This window comes from Diceros bicornis, chromosome 4 (assembly GCF_020826845.1).
Source record: "Diceros bicornis minor isolate mBicDic1 chromosome 4, mDicBic1.mat.cur, whole genome shotgun sequence".
Lineage (NCBI taxonomy): Eukaryota > Metazoa > Chordata > Mammalia > Perissodactyla > Rhinocerotidae > Diceros > Diceros bicornis.
This window is the reverse complement of record NC_080743.1, coordinates 35,694,688-35,713,392: the sequence shown is the minus strand read 5'-3', so window position 1 is coordinate 35,713,392 and position 18,705 is coordinate 35,694,688. Positions and strand designations below refer to the sequence as shown.

The 18,705-nt window shown below is 37.3% G+C and overlaps 1 protein-coding gene across 1 annotated transcript; it reads right to left on the bottom strand.

Annotated features, from left to right (window-relative positions):
• Positions 1-278: 278 nt before the first annotated feature.
• Positions 279-18,312, bottom strand: VCAM1 (vascular cell adhesion molecule 1). The gene is made up of 9 exons (XM_058537165.1): positions 18,163-18,312; positions 17,334-17,609; positions 14,772-15,092; positions 13,246-13,512; positions 9,638-9,913; positions 7,409-7,729; positions 6,250-6,516; positions 4,532-4,798; positions 279-1,204 (listed from the first exon to the last, which is right to left on the bottom strand). The coding sequence occupies exons 1-9, from the start codon at positions 18,224-18,226 to the stop codon at positions 1,044-1,046; spliced, it is 2,220 nt and encodes a 739-aa protein (XP_058393148.1). The 5' UTR covers positions 18,227-18,312; the 3' UTR covers positions 279-1,043.
• Between the last annotated feature and the right edge of the window lie 393 nt (positions 18,313-18,705).

Below are 18,705 nucleotides of genomic sequence, written 5' to 3'. Positions count from 1 at the left end.
TCTATGCTACATTTAAAATCTTTTAAATTGCAAATCCAAGGACACAATACCACATATTTCAAATCAGTAGTTTAGAATGCCACCAGGAAATCTAAATTTTTACCATGGTCCCATGATAATTCTGATAAAAGTGGTCTGAGGATCACACTTCAAATGCTGCTCATTATTTCTGTGGGTTTGAACTTTTCATTCTTGGAACATGGCATTCCCCAAAGAGCTACAGCATGGTTAAAGGAGGTCGTTTATAATCAACAAACACACAACTCTTCCAGTTCCAGAAATTATCACTTTACTATACAAAAAGACTAAACATTTACAAATAAAAGAAAATTAAAAGGAGTTGCATTTTTAGGCCACATTAGGGAAGTCACATAACAGTCTGATGAACAAAAATCGTTAACAGGTCTCCGTACCATGTCAGTACCATCCAGAGAAATCCAGCCAACCATTATACCACAGGTTCAAGTGTTTAGTACCTGAAAGTTAACCAGTGCCCTCTTGGTTTATCATTTACCTATAAAAATATGAAACCCTTGGATCTTTACAAACCATGAAATTATTTTCAGTGAACTTTATAGGAATTAAATTTTGTTAAAGGAAATAAAATATAAGAAAGATGACATAGGTCAGCTGCCAGTCAATATTAATGTTAAATTTTCCTAAGATGTATTAAGTTACAATAGTCAGTCCAAGCAACACTGTTTAATTATTTTAGGCATCTGACTATAGACTGTTGCGATTCCATGCAATCTTGCTATGGCATAATTTTATTTTACATATGTACAGATCATGTGATTGTATATACACATCAAGGAACGACTCCAGCCATCACTTCTCAATGGTAGTGCCTATTTCTTGGGCAGAAAGTTTTCCTTTGGCTTCTTGTTCACAGCAAGTGGCGTAGGTAGCCATTTCCTTCCAAGAGTTCACTACATTTAGGGAAATCTAGACTTTCAGCTTGTTGTTTTCCTCATGGAATGATGAGTAATATTAAGGATTTGGACTGATAAATAGTGTCTCTGGTTGAACGTTTCAAACATTAGTTACACTTTTGATTTCTGTGCTTCTACAAGACTGTATGACCCTTTCATATTGGCTTTTCTTGCAAAGTAAATGATCATTCCAATGGCGGGTATTATTAAGGAGGATGCACAATACAGCACGAGAAGTTCAGGAGAAAAATAGTCCTTGTTATTTTCTCTTCCTGGAAAATAACAAAATGGATGCAATTAATGTCTAGTACAAAAAAAATTGTTTAATAATAATAATTACATATTTTATTTTAACAGTACAACTAGTTCTCTAAAGAGAAGTGAATCAAAGCACTGATAAGCACCAACAGGACCCAAAATGCATATTTCTCTGACTTATCCAAATAATCAGGTGGTATTTGCTATGGACACGATTGGTCTCAAGATGACAGTTGTTGACTTCCACAAACTTAGATTCAGGTTCAATTGTAGAATGGAAGGAAGGGGGTAACTTTTTAGGGTTCATTTACAAGAGCTGTAGTTGGAGAGGCGTGTTTGCTTTGGGAAATACAAATATCTAATAAAGAACTAGGACTTGGATCACCATGAGTTGAAATGACTAACCAGTTCTCTAAGAAAATCCTTGCAACATCTAGAGTATAACCTTGATAGTCAAACCCCCATATATAAAAAAGTGAGGGAAAGAATTTTTGCCAATGGATTTTCAGAGATATATAGAAAACTTCATATTTTGTATCTCTGAAATAGGGCATCTTAATATATGTTATTCCTCTTCAGCACTTATATCATGTATCGATAAACTGAAGTTCTTTGGATAGTATCATGTTTTAGCTTAAATGTTACTTACTCAGAGAGGCATTCTCTGACCCACATCTCCATCCTAACTTACTTTTATAACCCGCTACCCATTCATAGCTCTTATCACAGCTTATAATTAAATATTTGTATGATTAGCTATTAAATTTGGTTTCCTCCTCCAGACTGTAAATTACATAAGGACATGAATCTATTTTCTTTTTGGGCCACTGTTGAATAGCCAGTACCTGGCTCACTGCTTGGAGTATTTGGCGCTCAATAAACATTTTTTTGAATAGTAATACATATTTTTTTTTCTACAGCCTGTCATTTTGTCATTTAGTTGTAACTTGGGTACAGAAGGTAATAGTATACAAGAAGTTTAAAATTAGTACTCTTACTAATCTACCAAAAATCATCTGACAGCTGCAATACTATTTAACAACTTAACCTCACAGAAACATCTAAAGAAGACAGCATAGCATTTACTAGAGACTCATCTCCATTTATACTTATGTTTGTACAGCGTCGTATGACCTCACAAGTATTCAGTTTCTTTAAGTGGCATATATGTAGTCTCAGTCCTGGAAGAAATGAGTGATCTGATTTTAGTGATGACTACATTCTCTTTAGAGGTTTCTAATCACTGGAGGTCGACCAAGTAGAAAGAATCACTAGGGTCAGGTGATGGGAAGTCGATTTTTTCAAATTATTGAAGTTTGTAAATTTTACTTATGTTTACTTCATCGTAAGTGTAATGATAATTGCCTCATTTTTCTACTTTCTCCTGCTAGAGTAGAACTAGTCATAGTATACAGGCAATATTTTAATGGAATTTCCATTATCATAATCATGGTGAGGCACCAATATTGATGATATGCTGGGCAATGGTATTTCTGCTCCCATTGCTATCTTCTCAATCTAATAAATATTATCTTTTGCTTTAGGTTTTCCCCTCAGACATCTGCAGTAAAACACAAACTTGCTGCTGAGTCGGTTACCAGGACAACCTTCAAATACAATTTTCTATTAGCTGGATAAACACTGGAAATTCTAAAGACTCCCAACCATTTCTATCATTGGAATACATTCAAGCCAAAACAAAACAAAATGAAATAAATTTTAAAACTGAGCTAAACACAAAGGACTAGTTCAAAACACCCAGGAAAGATGTCAAATTTTAACTCCATTCATATGTAGTTATTTTAAACCATATTGAGTTTGGGGGCCTGAATTACTAGCTTAGTGCCTAATATTCTTTGATTGTTTATTTAAGTAATGAGTGAAAATTGGCAACTATGTAAGACTAATTTAGTAAAGTAATTAGAAAAGACAACAATGTGTGAGAGAGAAAGAGTTAATAAGTGGAGAAGCAGCTTTGATATGACTTTAAAAGAGAATCGTTAACTACAAACAGAATTACAAAAATGTTAGGAGTTCAATTTCCTGGGATTAGGCTTAGTTAAAGGTGGAGACATCAAGGATTAAAGAAAATAGGAATGAATGAATTTCAACCTACTCATAATTGAGATCTCAAACTGTCCAGAATCATCCCCAACCTCATTGGAAGCGCTGATTACATACACCCCCGTGTCATTTTGAGTGACATGATACAAGGTAAACGTTCCATTCTTTGAACACATAATAACTTCATTGGCCAGATCAACTCTTTTCAGGATAATAACTGCAGGCGGATGACTAAAAGTTTTACATGTAATTGTGATATTTTCCCCTTCTTTAACATTTCTAGATGGATGTATTGATATTGTCATGTTTCAAGGAGGTACTGTGAAGATAAAAAACAAATGTAAGGCTTGCAATCTTGAGAAATTTGGCCAGATGAGTAAAATTTTTACTCATTTTCTGACTTAGGTTTAAATTTTTTTTATATCGGCAAGTGGTTGCTAACTCTGATGGCCAAGTGCCAGAGGCTCTTAAGAGTTGCCATTTGTTTGCTGTCTTGTTCACTCCAAGTATGGCTTCCAATACACAATGAAAGATCATTAGCACACAAGGAGTGGCAGACTGATTAGTGAAGGCTGACATATTCTGCTTACACCAATAATACCAACAGATCCTACTGTGGGTTCACAAGAGGAGTTAGGAGATGAAGGGGCCCCTGAAGTTTTGCCACTGAGGCCACTGGCCCGGCCCTCTCTCTCTCCTTTAGAATAGGGTAGGATGGACAAGGGGCTTGGATTTTTAAGAAGGCAGTTCTGTAGCCCAGAGATTCTTTTATGTTGCTGAGCATCAAGACTGCCACTCCTGATTATTATCCTGAAAAGAGTCGATCTAGAAAATATGCAGTTACTCCATGTTCAGAGAATGGTGTTCTCTTCTGGTAGGAAGGAAAAGGGTCTGGATAGAACCCTTCTTTTTCCATGTGCCAATCCTACTTCTTTAGTTTCCTCATAACCCCCAGGAAAAAGTTTTGAAAATATGTTTAAACACTTAGGAAATGCAAGACCCCAGAGACCAATGATGAAATGATGACTTTGAAAAAACAAGAATTCTACACACACCAGTGATTAATGTCAACTTCCTGGCTAAACTCCATAGGACAAAGCAGCTGTGCATGATTATTTTAGGAAATATTAAGAAATAACCACAATCAACATGGAACTCAGCTTCATTTTGCCAACTCATCTAATTTGCCAATTCATCTAACCCTATAAATTCTTTACAATCTGACTTATTATAATATATAATAAAAAAACAAAAACAAAACCTAAAAACTAACTAACCTTTAACATCAAGTGTTATACTTCTTAACTGCAAGCCAACTTCATTTTTAGATTCACATTCGTACACTCCTGCATCCTCTAACTGGGCCTTGTGGATGGTATATGCACCATCTGTAGACTTTAGTACTGTATCTCCTGTCTTTGCTTTTTTCTTCAGGATTATCCAAGTCTGGGGAACATTTCCACATGTACAGGAGATAATGACAGTGTCTCCTTCCTTGACGCTCTCAGAAGGAAAAGCTGTAAGTTGTATGTCTTTTGGAGCAACTGTAAAGAGAATTGAAAAGGCACCTCTGATTGGAGTGAAATATAAACCAATTCCATATTAATTTAACAACAGCAACAAGAGCTGTCAAGGGGCTATTTGTGCTTACTGTTTGCATTAAATGTTTAGAAGGGTAAGTAAAGAAGGCAAGCATTGACTGGATTGTTGTAAATGATCACGTTTTTAATAAAAGAAGACATGTCTTGTGCTTCTCTCATGTCCCTCAATATAATTTTCTACCTAGCCTAGACAAAGAACTGGTGTTTAATAAACAACTATAGAATTCAAATGTGAAAAATAAAATGTCTTTTTTTCACACTGTTGTGCAAAATTTTTCCTTGAAGTACAACTTTTACAGGCTTCTGAGTTTTGAGCTGAATCCTCCCAGATCAAGAAATTAAGCTGTGCAGAAATGGCTTTTTTACTCTCCTTAACAACCACAAGTACCATTTACTAAGTGCCAGGCACTGAGCTAAGTACTTGACATACAACATCTTTATTACTATACAATTCATAGAAAGAAGTATCATATCACCATTTTACAAGTGCAATTCCGTTCAGTTAATCTGTTTTGTGACTTGATTTGAGATTCTTTCCCCCCAGGGCTACAGTACCATGCCATCCATCCTAAGGGCTTTCTTTAAGGTTGTCAATTGTCCTTCCAAGGTTCTTCCTTTAAAATTCAAATTCTCATTGAGATGAGGTAACAAAAAATTCACTAATACTTTAGTGGAAATAATACCAAGGGGTAAGAGAGGAAATGACAGCCTCAGAGAAGAAAAGGACCTGGAACCCCAAAAGAGAAGGAATGGGGGAAAATCCAAACTGATCACTTCATCAGTTTGCCCAAAACTGCCTATGGCTTCAACCTGTCAACCAAGAATTGTTTTGTTCTCAGTCTTGGCTCTCCATTCTAGAGAGAGGGGTTCTGGATTTGATAACTTAATCCACCCTAGTGGTTTTATGCCATCAGGCTGATGAACCAGAGGGCGTGGTCACTGCTACTCTTAATCTCAGAACAAAAGATTTAAACATCTACTTAGGCTTCTGAGCGAATACTAGCAGGCACCTTGAAAGAATACCACTCAGGGTCCAATTCAGCCAGATATGGTGGCTCTAATCCTAAATAATTTCCAAATACATATCTAAATCTTCCTATCCTTGCTTCAACACCATAATCATTGCCTCATAAGTAACTGGAAGTCCTGGCACAATTCCTAGAGCTAGCATTCCACTTGAGGTTAAAAGAATTTCAGGCTAAGTGACTTGGAATGGTTCACGAGAAAATACCATTCCAGAAGTTTTCCATGCATAGGAAACATCACAAGCTCTTCAAAACTCTCAATACATTTTTTTAGTAAAAATTTTATTTTCAAAGAGGATGTTGTTCAAAACCAGTAGCACAATTGAAATAATACTAGCAATAACAATACATTAATCACACTCTGCTCACCTTGAATAATTAATTCCACTTCTTTTCTGCTTGTTCCAGCCTGGTTAATCCCTTCACACACATAAATACCAGAATCTTCAATTTTTGTTGAAATTAAGGTCAGAGTTGTATTCTCAGAAAGAAGCTGTGGATCCCTATCGTTTTGCAGCCTCCACCACAGGATTTTCGGAGCTGGAAGGCCACTGCTAGAGCATGTCATATTCACAGAACTACCTTCCTCCAGGATGGAGGAGGGGCTGACCAAGATGGTTGTATCCCTGGGGGCAACTGAAAAGGTAGAGACATTTGTTAACTTGATCCCTCATACTCTGAGTTCCAAAGAGTTGTACTAATGTTGCTGGGCTATGGATTCAGTGAATGAGAATAGTTTTTAAACTTTGATAACTTTATCATAGGAAGTTTCTCATTTACTTTAGCAGATATAGAATGATAGAGAGTAGAATATGGACACATCAAGGATGTTTTCTAATGGAAATAAGTTCTGTAGAAACTCTCTTGCTACCAAAGAATGGATGGTCAATGATAGCGTGTATTGACATTTATGGTACATTAAACATGACCACAAATTATTTGAATCTCCCCTGAGAAGAGTCTTTTTTTCCACCCCTTGAATCTAGGCTAGCCTTGTGGCTTACTTTGACCAATATAACATGGGAGAAGTAATACTGTAGGACTTCCAAGCCCAAGCGTTAAGAGGCTGCTGCTTTCATTATCACTCTCTTGAAACACTGTGCTCTGGTGACTAAACTTAGGATATCTTCCTTGAGGGTAAGACATCACATGGAGAAAGGGAGGCCCAGACATCCCACAGAAGGCTCCAGACATGGAGTGAGTGAGGCCATCTGGGACCAGCTATCCCCCGCTGACCTGCCAACTGACTGAAAATGCATGAATGAATTCATCAGATACCACATGGAGCAGATGAACTGCCCATCCGACTTCTTCCCAAACTGCCAACTCAGAGAATCATAAGCTAATAAGTGGTTATTGTTTTAAGTGTTGGGGGTGGTTTGTCATAATAATCATTATTTTGAAATTTCTTTTCAGTTGTTTATTTTTACCCCAGAGGTTTTAACTATTAACCTTATGTTAACTATTGCCTGGAAAACATGATAAAGGAATCCATATTAAATTGTGGATACAGCACACATGTACTTACCATTAACATAAAGTGTCTGTGTACTCTGCCTTTGTTTGGGTTCAAATTCCATTTCATCAATATGTAACTTAGCCTGACAAACAAGAACTTTTCCAGTATCTTCAGTGGAGGGGATGAAGACCATTTCCAAACTCTTGGTCTCTAGGGATTTATTATCCTCGTCATCCAAAAAATTTTTATTCTTCATAATACTCTCCCCCTTAAGTAATTCAATCTCCAGCCGGTCAAATGGATACACATCAGGAACTTTGCAGCTTACAGTGACTGAGTTTCCATCCACTAGCAGATCACTCATCTCAATTTCCGGATCTCTAGGGAATGCTGCAAATATCAAGCAAAAATGATGTTTATACGTGACATTCAACAGAAAAACAGAACTAATCTCTATTAAATGCAAAAGTCTCAAAATGACAGCTTTAAGTCACCTGGGATAGAATGATCATTGATATATAAAAAATGACATAAAGTATAATATTTATGATACTAAATATAAATAACGCTGCAAACAAAAAATACTTAGCACATCAAGTCATCAAAAACATTATATTCTGCGTTTTTCTCTTCTTAGTGATGCAATCTTGCTGACAGACGTGGACTGATCTTTTTGAAGGACACTTCAGCTTCCACCATCTTTTTTAGTAACTATACATTTAAAATGTTTTAAATATTTGCCGTGATGTATTGAATATTTACCATATGCTAGTCCCTTAATATTCATTATTTTAGTCTTCAAAACAGCCCGATAAAATGATTTTTATATAACTTATTTTACAGCTAGAAAGACTTACCAAGAATGTATTCTACAGCTAGGAAAACTTATAAAACTTATAAAGGCTAAGAGATTTTCATTAGGCATCATATCTAATAAGTTGCTGAGTTGAGATCAGAACCTGTATTTCTCTGAGCTCAGAGCCCAGACTGTGTTTCACAGAGGTGTGCAGTCTCTTGGTATCAAATAAGACTCATGGGGAAGTTCTCAATTTAGACATTTTAATGTCCAGTGGCCAAGTTTAGGCAGCAAGTTTTAAATATTTCTCACACAACACTTGTAGTTAACAAAAAACTATAAAAGACGTAGATTCTAAATAACATTTATAATACATCTTATGCAAATCAATGAAAATGAGACTAAAATAGTTATCAAGGGCAAGACCAAAGCTAAAAAATGTTTTCCCTTAAGCAAAATGTTGTTAAAGTGATACATTCTCAAATATTCCTATTTTGCAATAAGTCTTCACCGCTGGTTCTCATTTCTATTCAGAATGTGCCTACATCAGCAGATCCTGGACTCTGGGTAATATGATAACAATAAAATTTACCCTTCTTTTGAGAGATTCAAATCCCTTTACAGACATAGGGTACCCTAACTTATTCTGAACAAAATCCTGAGGGCTAACACAAGTTTGGGCAGGTTTTCTGGTGGAAAATCTCTACAATATGTTCTCTTGAATTTTGCTGAATAAAACAAGGCAGAGTAATCCTCTCAAAGAAATAACTTTGTGGTCACTTTGCATATTTCGTTCCTCATTCATTATAAACTGAGGAACTACAGCAATGCCAAGCTCATAGAGATTTTTGATTGTAAAGCATTTTTATTAAGGTGGCAAGAACAGCAAGGAGAAGGGGAGTGTGTGCCTGTAGTGTAAACCAACATGGAGATCTAGTGCTATCTCTCGGTTCTGCTTTTCACCTGAGCTGTTGCCACTGACCGTCTGCTATGACCAGTATGACTCCCTGTCTTCATTTTTGGCTTTCTCCTGCTCCCCGTTGCCCCACTGTTTCCCATCCTCCCAATCAGCTTTCCAAATGTGACTTCAAAACAGTAGCCTCGGGCCTCACCCCCAGTTCAAGCAGTTGAGCAGCAGTCCCCACATGCAGTTGTCTGAACAGGCACTGATCCACACTCCTTGCTCACCGTCACCTCTGTACACCCCACAGACACACAGAGGGGCTGGGAAGCAGGGAGCAAGTAGCGTGTTCATGTGCATGATGAGAGAGCATTGACAAGACACTAACGATTGTGGATGCTGTGTACATATGTAATATATACTTAAGATGTAGGCCAATTAAGTTGCATCAAAAATTCTGGTTCAGAGATTTAGGAACCATTCACAATGCTAAGTTCTCGTTCTAAATACATGGATCTCATTGTATATCACACAGTTATATTCTATTTCTTCCAATGGAAATGAAAGAGAAAATCAGTAAACAATTCTGAAAACCACTTACAGTAGAGGTCCACCTTAATTTCCTTTTCCAGTTTCTTACGCCCACAGGTCACGATGCACAGGTAAGAATGTTCGTTCTCAAAACTCACAGGGCTCAGGGTCAGCATGGATGTGGTCCCCTCACTCCTCACTTTCCCACTCAGAGGGCTGTCTATCTGGGTTCTCCAAGAGAAAGATGGGGACTCGCAGCCCGTGACACGACATGTCAACACGACTGAGTCGCCAATCTGAGCAGCAATCCGGGGTCCCGGGGAGACCTCAACAGTAAACAGTTTCTCTGGGGGAAAAAGAACAAAATGAAAAGAAGATAAGATTCTTTTCTTCTTTCCCACATTCCAATATATGGTCTTTTTTTCTATCTCCTTTCAGCTAATGTCTGTGCCAAGAAGAAATTATTCCTTTCCACTTTGGGACCAACAGCAATGAGACCACATCTTTTAAGAATCAACCCGTAACAGTCCATTGCTTCATTCATTTAACAGAATGAATATGGATAAAAATTTGTCCAGACAAAGATTGGCATCTTTTCATATCAATGATTCAGTCTCTGCTCAAATGTACTTTATCAAATCCCTGTAATAGTGGACAACAGCTTAAATAATTTAAGAGGTTCCAGGGTGTCAAGCATTACGTAAACCACATTACATATATTATCTCTTTTAATCCTCACAACAACTTCATGAACTGGTACTATTAATCCTTCTCCTCTTTCACTTTCTCCTGCTGCTGCTTCTCCTTATTTTCCTCTTCTTCCTCTCCTCCTCCTTTTCTTCTTCCTTGAGGAAATTTAGGTTCAGAAATGCTGAATAAATTTATCCAGCTTGCAAATGGCAAAATTAGGACTTGAAGCCAGGTGGGTCTAATTCAAGATCCCAGCTTTTCAGTTGCTTGAACAACTAAATCAAATCATCCTCATGTGGAGGTAAAACCAGATAGACGAGAGGTACTGAACAAAGCTTCCAGATATGTCTTCTAATTAGATACAATCCCCATAATAGACCAATGCTTAAAGCTTCTGTACCAACGACATAAAATCACACCATTGACAGTCACACAGAATCACATTGAAAGAAAAGGCAAAACCTAAGCACTGAAATGATATACAATCTAAAATTTGTTGATGTAATATAAAAATACTTTACAATTAATTCAGAGGCTGAAAACGGAGATGTGAGGGCAAACTCCTACGTCTCAAATATCCAGGAAAGCTCTTTGGCTGCCAGTGCTATCCTTGCTGGGCACACAGGCTGCTGAGGCATGACTGCTGTTTAGAGAGAAAGGGAATTTCGAGTCCACTCCCTGTTCCCCTGAAGAGACTGGGAGTAGTTGGGCAACTCTGAAAGCGACAGACGAGGCTCCAAAGAAAATCACTAAAACTGTGCTTGTAAATAACAGGCTGGAGATGGAAGAAAGAAATCTCAACATATAAATAATCCAAATACATTACATTTTACAGAGTTTTCATCTGTTCCAGAAGTTATTTTTCTCAGTTCGGGTTGTCTAATTGTGACATTGCAGTATCTTCTAAAGAAAGCTTTCCTCAAATTACCTCAATAAATTGATATACTATTAGATTTTCAAAGAGAGAAATCATTCAGAGCAATAACCAGAGTTTTTGAATTCTTATATGCTAGCGTGGGAATGGGGAACTTTAAAAACAGATCCACTTCTGCCTGTGAACAGTTCCCAGATCATTCTTTACAGTGACTGCATACGTTACCATGGGAACTTGTGGCTCCTGTGGGAGTAACTTTTAGGTAACTGAAAGGTCCAAGTTCAATTCTCTCTTCTGTACTTAAGGTTGTTAGTATCCTGTGATGCAAAGTGCAAAACAACCCTCCCTAACTCCAGAACACATTTCCTTTTTACATTGAAATGGGATTCAGCTTATTATGAGGTGGAGTCATTCCAGGACGTGTGATTAGCTTTACGTGTTTTTATTAGTGTAATACCTTTCCTGGTCACCTGAGAATGCTAAACTAACTGAGTTAATCTACTGATGGTGAGTGTGAATTTTACTTTTTTAATCATCCAAGTTTAAACTCTATGTTTTCATATTTTAAAAATCTGTGTTGCTTATGTTTACATTGTATTCATTCAACATTTACTGGGCATCTATTATGTAGCAGGCACCTAAATATTAAAACAGACACACACACACACACACACACACACACACACACACACGTAGTTCCTGACTTTAAGGAGTTTAATGAAAAGATACATTTAAACAGATACATTATTTTGGCTCTTACTGAAGAGTATTTCAATTATCTATGGCAGTGACCATAACTGTTTCATGTCTGTACCCCCAGCACTAAGCACAATTCTTGGATCCTTAGACAAGGGCTCTTAATATGTGTTGAACTGAACAGAAGTACAGACATGTCAGTAAGAAGTATTAAGTATTTGCCTAACACAAACTGGAATTGGGAGGCTGACATGAGCTTTGTCTTAAAGGACGGCTAAGACTTTGCTAAGTGAAGGAAGGGAAGTCCAGGCAGAAGGAACAGTGGGAACAGAGGTACAGGGTCACCAACGAAGCTGCAAAGGTAGTTTCTGACCAGATTGTGAGGAGTTTTATGCGACTATTTTAAGAAATGTGAATTTTAATTTACATGCAGTTGGAGTTTGGTTGAAGTCATATAAAATGAGCTCCTTTTTTTGTCTAAGGTAGATAACTCTGGTAACAGTGCATATGACCGATTATCTTGGGACAGAATGATAGCAGCGTTACCATTTAAAGACAATTAACTATAGTTGAAAAGTCATGGAGTTTTGGATTAAAATGAGCCTGTGTTAAGCATAGTAAATGCTATTATGGGCTATTTGACTCTAGGCAAATTATGAACTATGCTGAGCCCTAACTTTTATTCACCACATAAGGTTGTGGTAAAGATTAACGAAATAACATATATAAAGTGGGAAGTAGAATTCCTAGCAAATATTAGGTGTACAATCAATAGAGCCATTATTAATCTCTGTGAGACACCACTCACTCATCTGTAAAATAGATATAAAATGCTTTTTAGTTATGTCTTGAAGATTATGGGTAACGTATGTAAAGTACCTGGAATATAGCTGGTGTTCAATGAATGTTGTTATTTAAGAACACCTTGCAAGGGTCCAAGTGACAGAAGACAAACTAAAGCAATAGCAAGAGGGTTGAAGAAAAGAGATTTTAGGGATCGTTATGAGGCAGAACTGTCAGGATTTGGTGATATGCAACGTGAACCTGAGATTGGGAGTAAGCAGTATATTGTAGTCCAAATCTTGGGAGTCTAGTGTGAAAAGAGAAGAGGACGAGATGTGGTAATCTGAGAATACTAATATTTAAGGTGCAGAAGGAAGAGAGAACACCCAGGAATGAGGCAGTGAAGGAATGATGCAAGATGGAAAAGAATAAGAAAAGCAGAGCCATGGAAGCTCTGGGAAGAAAGACTTCCAAGAATTATGAGTGAGATGAATATATAATTGTGCTAAAATACATGACAATCAGATGGGTCATCAATAAAACTTAAGGAAGCAATTTTGGCATTGAAGCTGTTTCACTATTGCTCAAATCCCAATGACAGTATCTTTATCATTCCTTTTTCACATTCTACTTACCTTGAACAAGTAATTCCACCTGCGTTCTGTCTCTTCCAGCCAGATTAACTCCTTCACACACATAAATTCCAGAATCTTCCATCCTCATAGCAATTAAAGTGAGAGTTGCATTTTCAGAAAGAACCTGTAGATTCCCATTATCTAGTGTCTTGCTCCAGAGAATCTGTGGAGCTGGTAGACCTTCGCTGAAACACGTCATTGTCACGGAATCACCTTCTTGCAGCCTTGTGGAGGGATTCACAGAGATAACTGTGTTCTTGGGTGAGACTGAAAAGGCAGGGCTCAGTATTAATAATTGCTAAGCATCATCTTGATCCAATAAGGATAATGTATTTCTCTCACAGACTGTATATATGTGTTTTTACAAATCTGACAAACTTACTCTGCCAAACTAGTATAAAGAATTGGAGAATCATAAAACTTAGTCAATCCAGTTTTTGACTAATTTGATTGAGTTGCTCTTTTTGATGTTTGTTGTTTTCAGATGGCCATAGATACTCAAAAATTAAGAAAGATCCTTTGGGTAAGGTGGTTCAATATCCCAGATAAGGTGGAAGTCCCATCTTAGCATCCTTGCCAAGCACTCATCCAAGTCGGCTCAACACTTACGGAGTGAGGCAATCCACTACCTTACAAAACTTCCATTTGATTTTTGGACACCTCTAATTATTAGAACATTTTCTCCCTGTTAAGCTAAAAATATTCCTCTTTATAACTAACTTTTACACATTGGTCATAGTTCATTCTTCTGCTGTTACAGAATAAATCAAATCCCTCTTCCATATGACTATCTTTCAAGTACTTAATTATAGCTCTCTTTTCCAAGTTTTATATTCTCTAGGAAAAATATCCCCTATCTTGACTATTCTTTTCAAAATATTGATAAAAGCCTTTCCATCTCATTCTCTTTCAGCAGAACATGCTATAGTTGGTGATACTACTTTTAAACATGGTGTGGAGCAGAACATAGCATCTTAGTCTAGAACAGAGAACAGTGAGTCCACTCCTACACAACTCTAGGACTACAAGACTGCCTCAAATCCCCTGGCCATCTCAGGGAGTGGGGAGGCAATCAAACCTCATCTGCACCCTCCCGCCCAATGCACATCTGTATGTGCACACACAGGATAAGCGCTCACCTTGTAAAATCTCTATACCTTGATATTTCAAGGCATATTATAAGAGTTTACAAAACATGATTAAAAACACTTTATCATTTGAGCCTATTTCTTACTACCCAATCAGGTGGTATTATTATTCCCCTTTGATAGATTGGGAAATAGAGATATTAAGTGACCCAAGTTCACACAGTTAGTGGAGGCAGAACTTAAGCTCAAGTCTTCTCATCCAAATCCAGTGCTTTTTTCATTGAATTTTGCTGTTGACAAATATTATTTTCTTAACAAATAAAAATGGAGTAAAAACTACAAACAAGTTTATTCTTGACTTTAGCGGCTAAGTTTATTGCTGTATACATCCAAGACTAAGTTCCCATAAAGACTAGGCTACACCACAAGAGTACTTACTGTAGACTTCCAGTTTTTTTGTAGTTTCCCTTTCTTTGGGCTTAGCATCAATTTCATAAATGTGTAATTTAGCTTGGCAAACAAGAGTTTTTCCAATATCTTCATTGGTAGGAGTAAAGGTTACTTCCAAACTCTTGGTTTCCAGGGACTTTTTGTCCATAGGTTCCGGAAAGTCGTGATTCTTCATGAGATGGTCGCCCTTCAGTAAATGCATCTCCAGCCTGTCAAATGGGTAAACATTTGGGACCAAACACGTGACTGTGACTGGTTTCCCAACCTCTGGAAGGCCACTCAAACGGATCTCTGGGTCCTCAGGGAAAGCTGCAAAGGTCAAATGAATACATGTGAGTGAGCTTTTTGCTCCTGTTGTATACGGTCCCTTACTGACTTAATGCAATGCAAGCCAAGTCTAATGTTTTCATTAATACAGTCTTGAATCATTGTTTAAATAGTCTTCCCTGGTTCTGAGTGGGCTCACGAATCAGAATCAATCACCTTTTAGAGAGTTCTTCAGTTCTTATCCTGCATGTACTGAGGGTTGCGTGTTGGAGTAAAAAAAGGGAGAAGAAATCAAGGTTTATTGAATACTCATATGTGCCCATTACTGTGCTATTCATTTAACATAAACGATCTTATTTCACCCTCACAATAACCCTAAGAGATAAAGACTACGTTTCACAGATATGAAAACATAAACTTAGCACATTTGCCTAATTTGCCTAAGGTCACACAGCTAGTAAATGGTAAGACTGAGATTTAAACTCAGGATTTCTATTATTCTGTATAGCTACTGTAGATTTGTATTATGTTATACCACATTCTCTTATTTTAGTCAGGGCAGATATATTTCCATTTTACAGATAAGGAACCTGTGGCTCAGTATGTCATTGCAAAAATAGTTATTGGGCAAGGTATGCTAAGAACCAAAAAGAACAACTTTAAATAATTAGCTTCTGAAAACGGTGCCTCTGACAAGAATTCATCCACCAGAAAGGCATACCTGTGCAATTTTCAAATTCTCGAAGGCAGATTTGCCTCCTGAAATGCCTAACTCAATGTCTTAACCAGTACTCCACTTGAACCTTCTGGTGCCAAGAAAATGCCCTATTTCAGTCAGCCATTGCCTGCTTTGCAAGGGCTACCTTTTCATTACAAATTATCATGATGATAATACCTTGGCTGGATTCAACACTCCGTATAATAAGAACACAAATGTCCCAACTCTAAAGAATATTACAATAGAACGTGGAATGAAGACAGGACTGTTAGACATAATGAGAGACAGACATTCTTGAAGAAAAATCTTAGGCAAGATAATTAAAGCCAGAAGTGTTTTCATTTCTCTTTTTTAAATCTTCAACTATTTGGTACTTGTGAGCAAAGGCAAAGGAACTGGAAATGCTTTGCTATGTGAAAAAACATAGTATTTTACATTTTTCCACCAATAATTTCTGCCCCTCATATTCTGTAAGAAATGTGCCCATAATCCACACAGTTTGCTGTCAGGTAATATAAGAACTTGCTACTTTTCCCTGTATTTACATAAGGGGGCCTTTCCAGGAGCTCAGGAGGCTGCACAGACATAAAGTATGCATGTACAGCCAGCCTAATTGAAAGCAGCCGACCAGGCACAGTTTCTTGGCAGTATTAGCAACACATGGGGCTTGTTGAAGAATCAATTAAAGTTACTGGGCAAAACTGAGCTCCACCACAGCAGAAGAGAACCAACATAATTGTAAGATAATCAAATGAGGTCTTCATGAAAAGATGACCATAAAAGATTCCAGTTTTTTGAAAGAGTGGTCATCAGTAACCAAAGGCAAGTGATTTATTGAGTTTTTTTCCTCCTCTCGCTAACTTTATTTGCTGGGTTGAGAACGGATTGGGATGCATTTTGGTAGAATGGTAAAACTGGGGATATTCATTCATATTCACGAGGCAAATCTTATTCATTATACAAATATTCTTGAGATTGAGCAGTTGAGCATTAAGGCTTAATGGCACACACACACACAGATTCCTAAATTTATCTATAGCAAAGTCAAATGAGTGAAATGTTTGCAGATACTTTTCTTATATCTATGGGGAAAAGTTTTGTACAAAAGCCTGCTACTAAATTATAGCTCTCCTACTTAAACTGATTTCAAGCATTAAATTGCATAAGAATAAATAAATGGAAAAATCCCTGAAGGATGGAATTCCCATAAATCATTTAGACACATGGCCAAGTAAACATGAAAGGATATAGTCAAATAGAAATTAAAAAACAAATTAAATAAAAAGAACCTTAGAGATCTTTATTTTATGGGTAAGAAAATCAAAGCCCAGAGAGATTGAGTCTTATCCATGGTCACCATGTTTGTGGCAGAGTTAGAAATAGAAGCCAAGATTTGGGTTCCTGAGTGCTAGACTCAGCTGTCTCTGGCTTTCTTAGTACAATATATCCTCTAGCCAAGAATCTGGACGTGAATATCCTTTTAAAATTTTTTCTTTAAAAAATATCCTTTTTAAAAAACTTTAAAGCAAATTGAGAGAAAATCAAAGATTCTCTAAAGTACTCACAGTAGATCTCCACCTGGATTCCTTTTTCCTTTTTACCAGATGGACAAGTCGCTGTGCACAGGTAAGAGTGTTCATTCTCGAAACCAACAGGATCCATGGTCAGCGTGGAACTGGTCCCCTCATTTCTCACCTTTGCATTCAGTGGACTATCTATCTGGGTTCTCCAAGAGAAAGATGGGAACTCACAGCCTGTCGTGCTGCAAGTCAGGGAAACGGTGTCACCAATCTGAGCTGTAATTTTAGATTCAGGGAAGATCTCAATTTTAAAAGCTTGAGCTGTGAAGGCAAAAAGAGAAAAGCAAACTTACTTCTGGTTTTTTTAGTATTCTACTCCATCTTCTCTGTTCTAGTATAATGTCTAAAATACGATCTGGCTGATCTCTTTCCTAAACTGCTTCGAACTAACTGCAAGGCAGCCAAAAAGCATTGGCGTCAAGGCCAAAGAAGGTGTTGGAACCATCTTCACTTGGGAGAACTCTCAGTTCCAACCCTGATGCCCATTTATCAGAGTTGTTTTGTTATTTGCTAAATTTGATCTCCTTATTAAGTACCGGAAACTAAAGAGAGAGATCTTACTAGAGATAGAATCCAATTACTCATTTGACATTGGAAAAAAGGTATCCACAAAACATCAATTTGCAGCTCCAACTATGACAATATAATGGTATACAGCAATATACAACAGCACACTAAAAGTTAGGTTAAATTAAAATTTCCCACTGTTTAAAAATCCTAGTGCCTTTCTTCTCTACCATAGCAAAACGGATTGAAGCCAAAATCAGGGCTAAAATGGAATGTGAGCATTTGGAACAGATCAAGAAGAACTTACAAGCTGCAAACACCATCCAAAGTATATTTGAGGCTCCAAAGATCATGACCATCTTCCTATGCATTTTAAGTTGCTTCTGTGATGAGAAAATAATGGTTCCAAAACCCTTTCTTCCGTCCCACCTGAAGTGCCTGGGAAGAGTCTTTAGCTCCTAAAGCCAGTGAGGCTCAGTGAGGAGTGAAATAGAAAGTCTGCTTGCTCTTTATAAAGGGTCTTGTTGCAGCAGCGTGGAGGCGGAGGGAAATCCCTCCAAGGGGAAACCCGGAGCAGAGCCAGAAAAAAAACTTTAACTGACACCCAGCCAAGTCCAGTGTTAACCCCTTCAGTTGCTCTCAGTACTGAAACTACTCTCTCCGCCCTAGGAAAATGGAACACTTCCAAAGGTATAAAATTAAAGCTTTTCCTGATTTTCACTCCAAAATGATATCTTTGCAAGAAAGTTATAAAGTAATACTCATAGCAGAATAAGGCTTTCTGAATCCAATGGGGGAAAAGAGAGAGAAAGAGAGAAAATAGTAAATTATACTTTGGTTTTTGAAGTGG

Excerpts from the sequence above, each read along its gene's own strand:
- VCAM1 (XM_058537165.1), bottom strand. The coding sequence starts at position 18,226 with ATGCATAGGAAGATGGTCATGATCTTTGGAGCCTCAAATATACTTTGG. Across the intron at positions 6,517-7,408 it reads ACAGACACTTTATGTTAATG|TTGCCCCCAGGGATACAACC; the intron begins GTAAGTACATGT and ends CTACCTTTTCAG. Across the intron at positions 4,799-6,249 it reads AGTGGAATTAATTATTCAAG|TTGCTCCAAAAGACATACAA; the intron begins GTGAGCAGAGTG and ends TTCTCTTTACAG.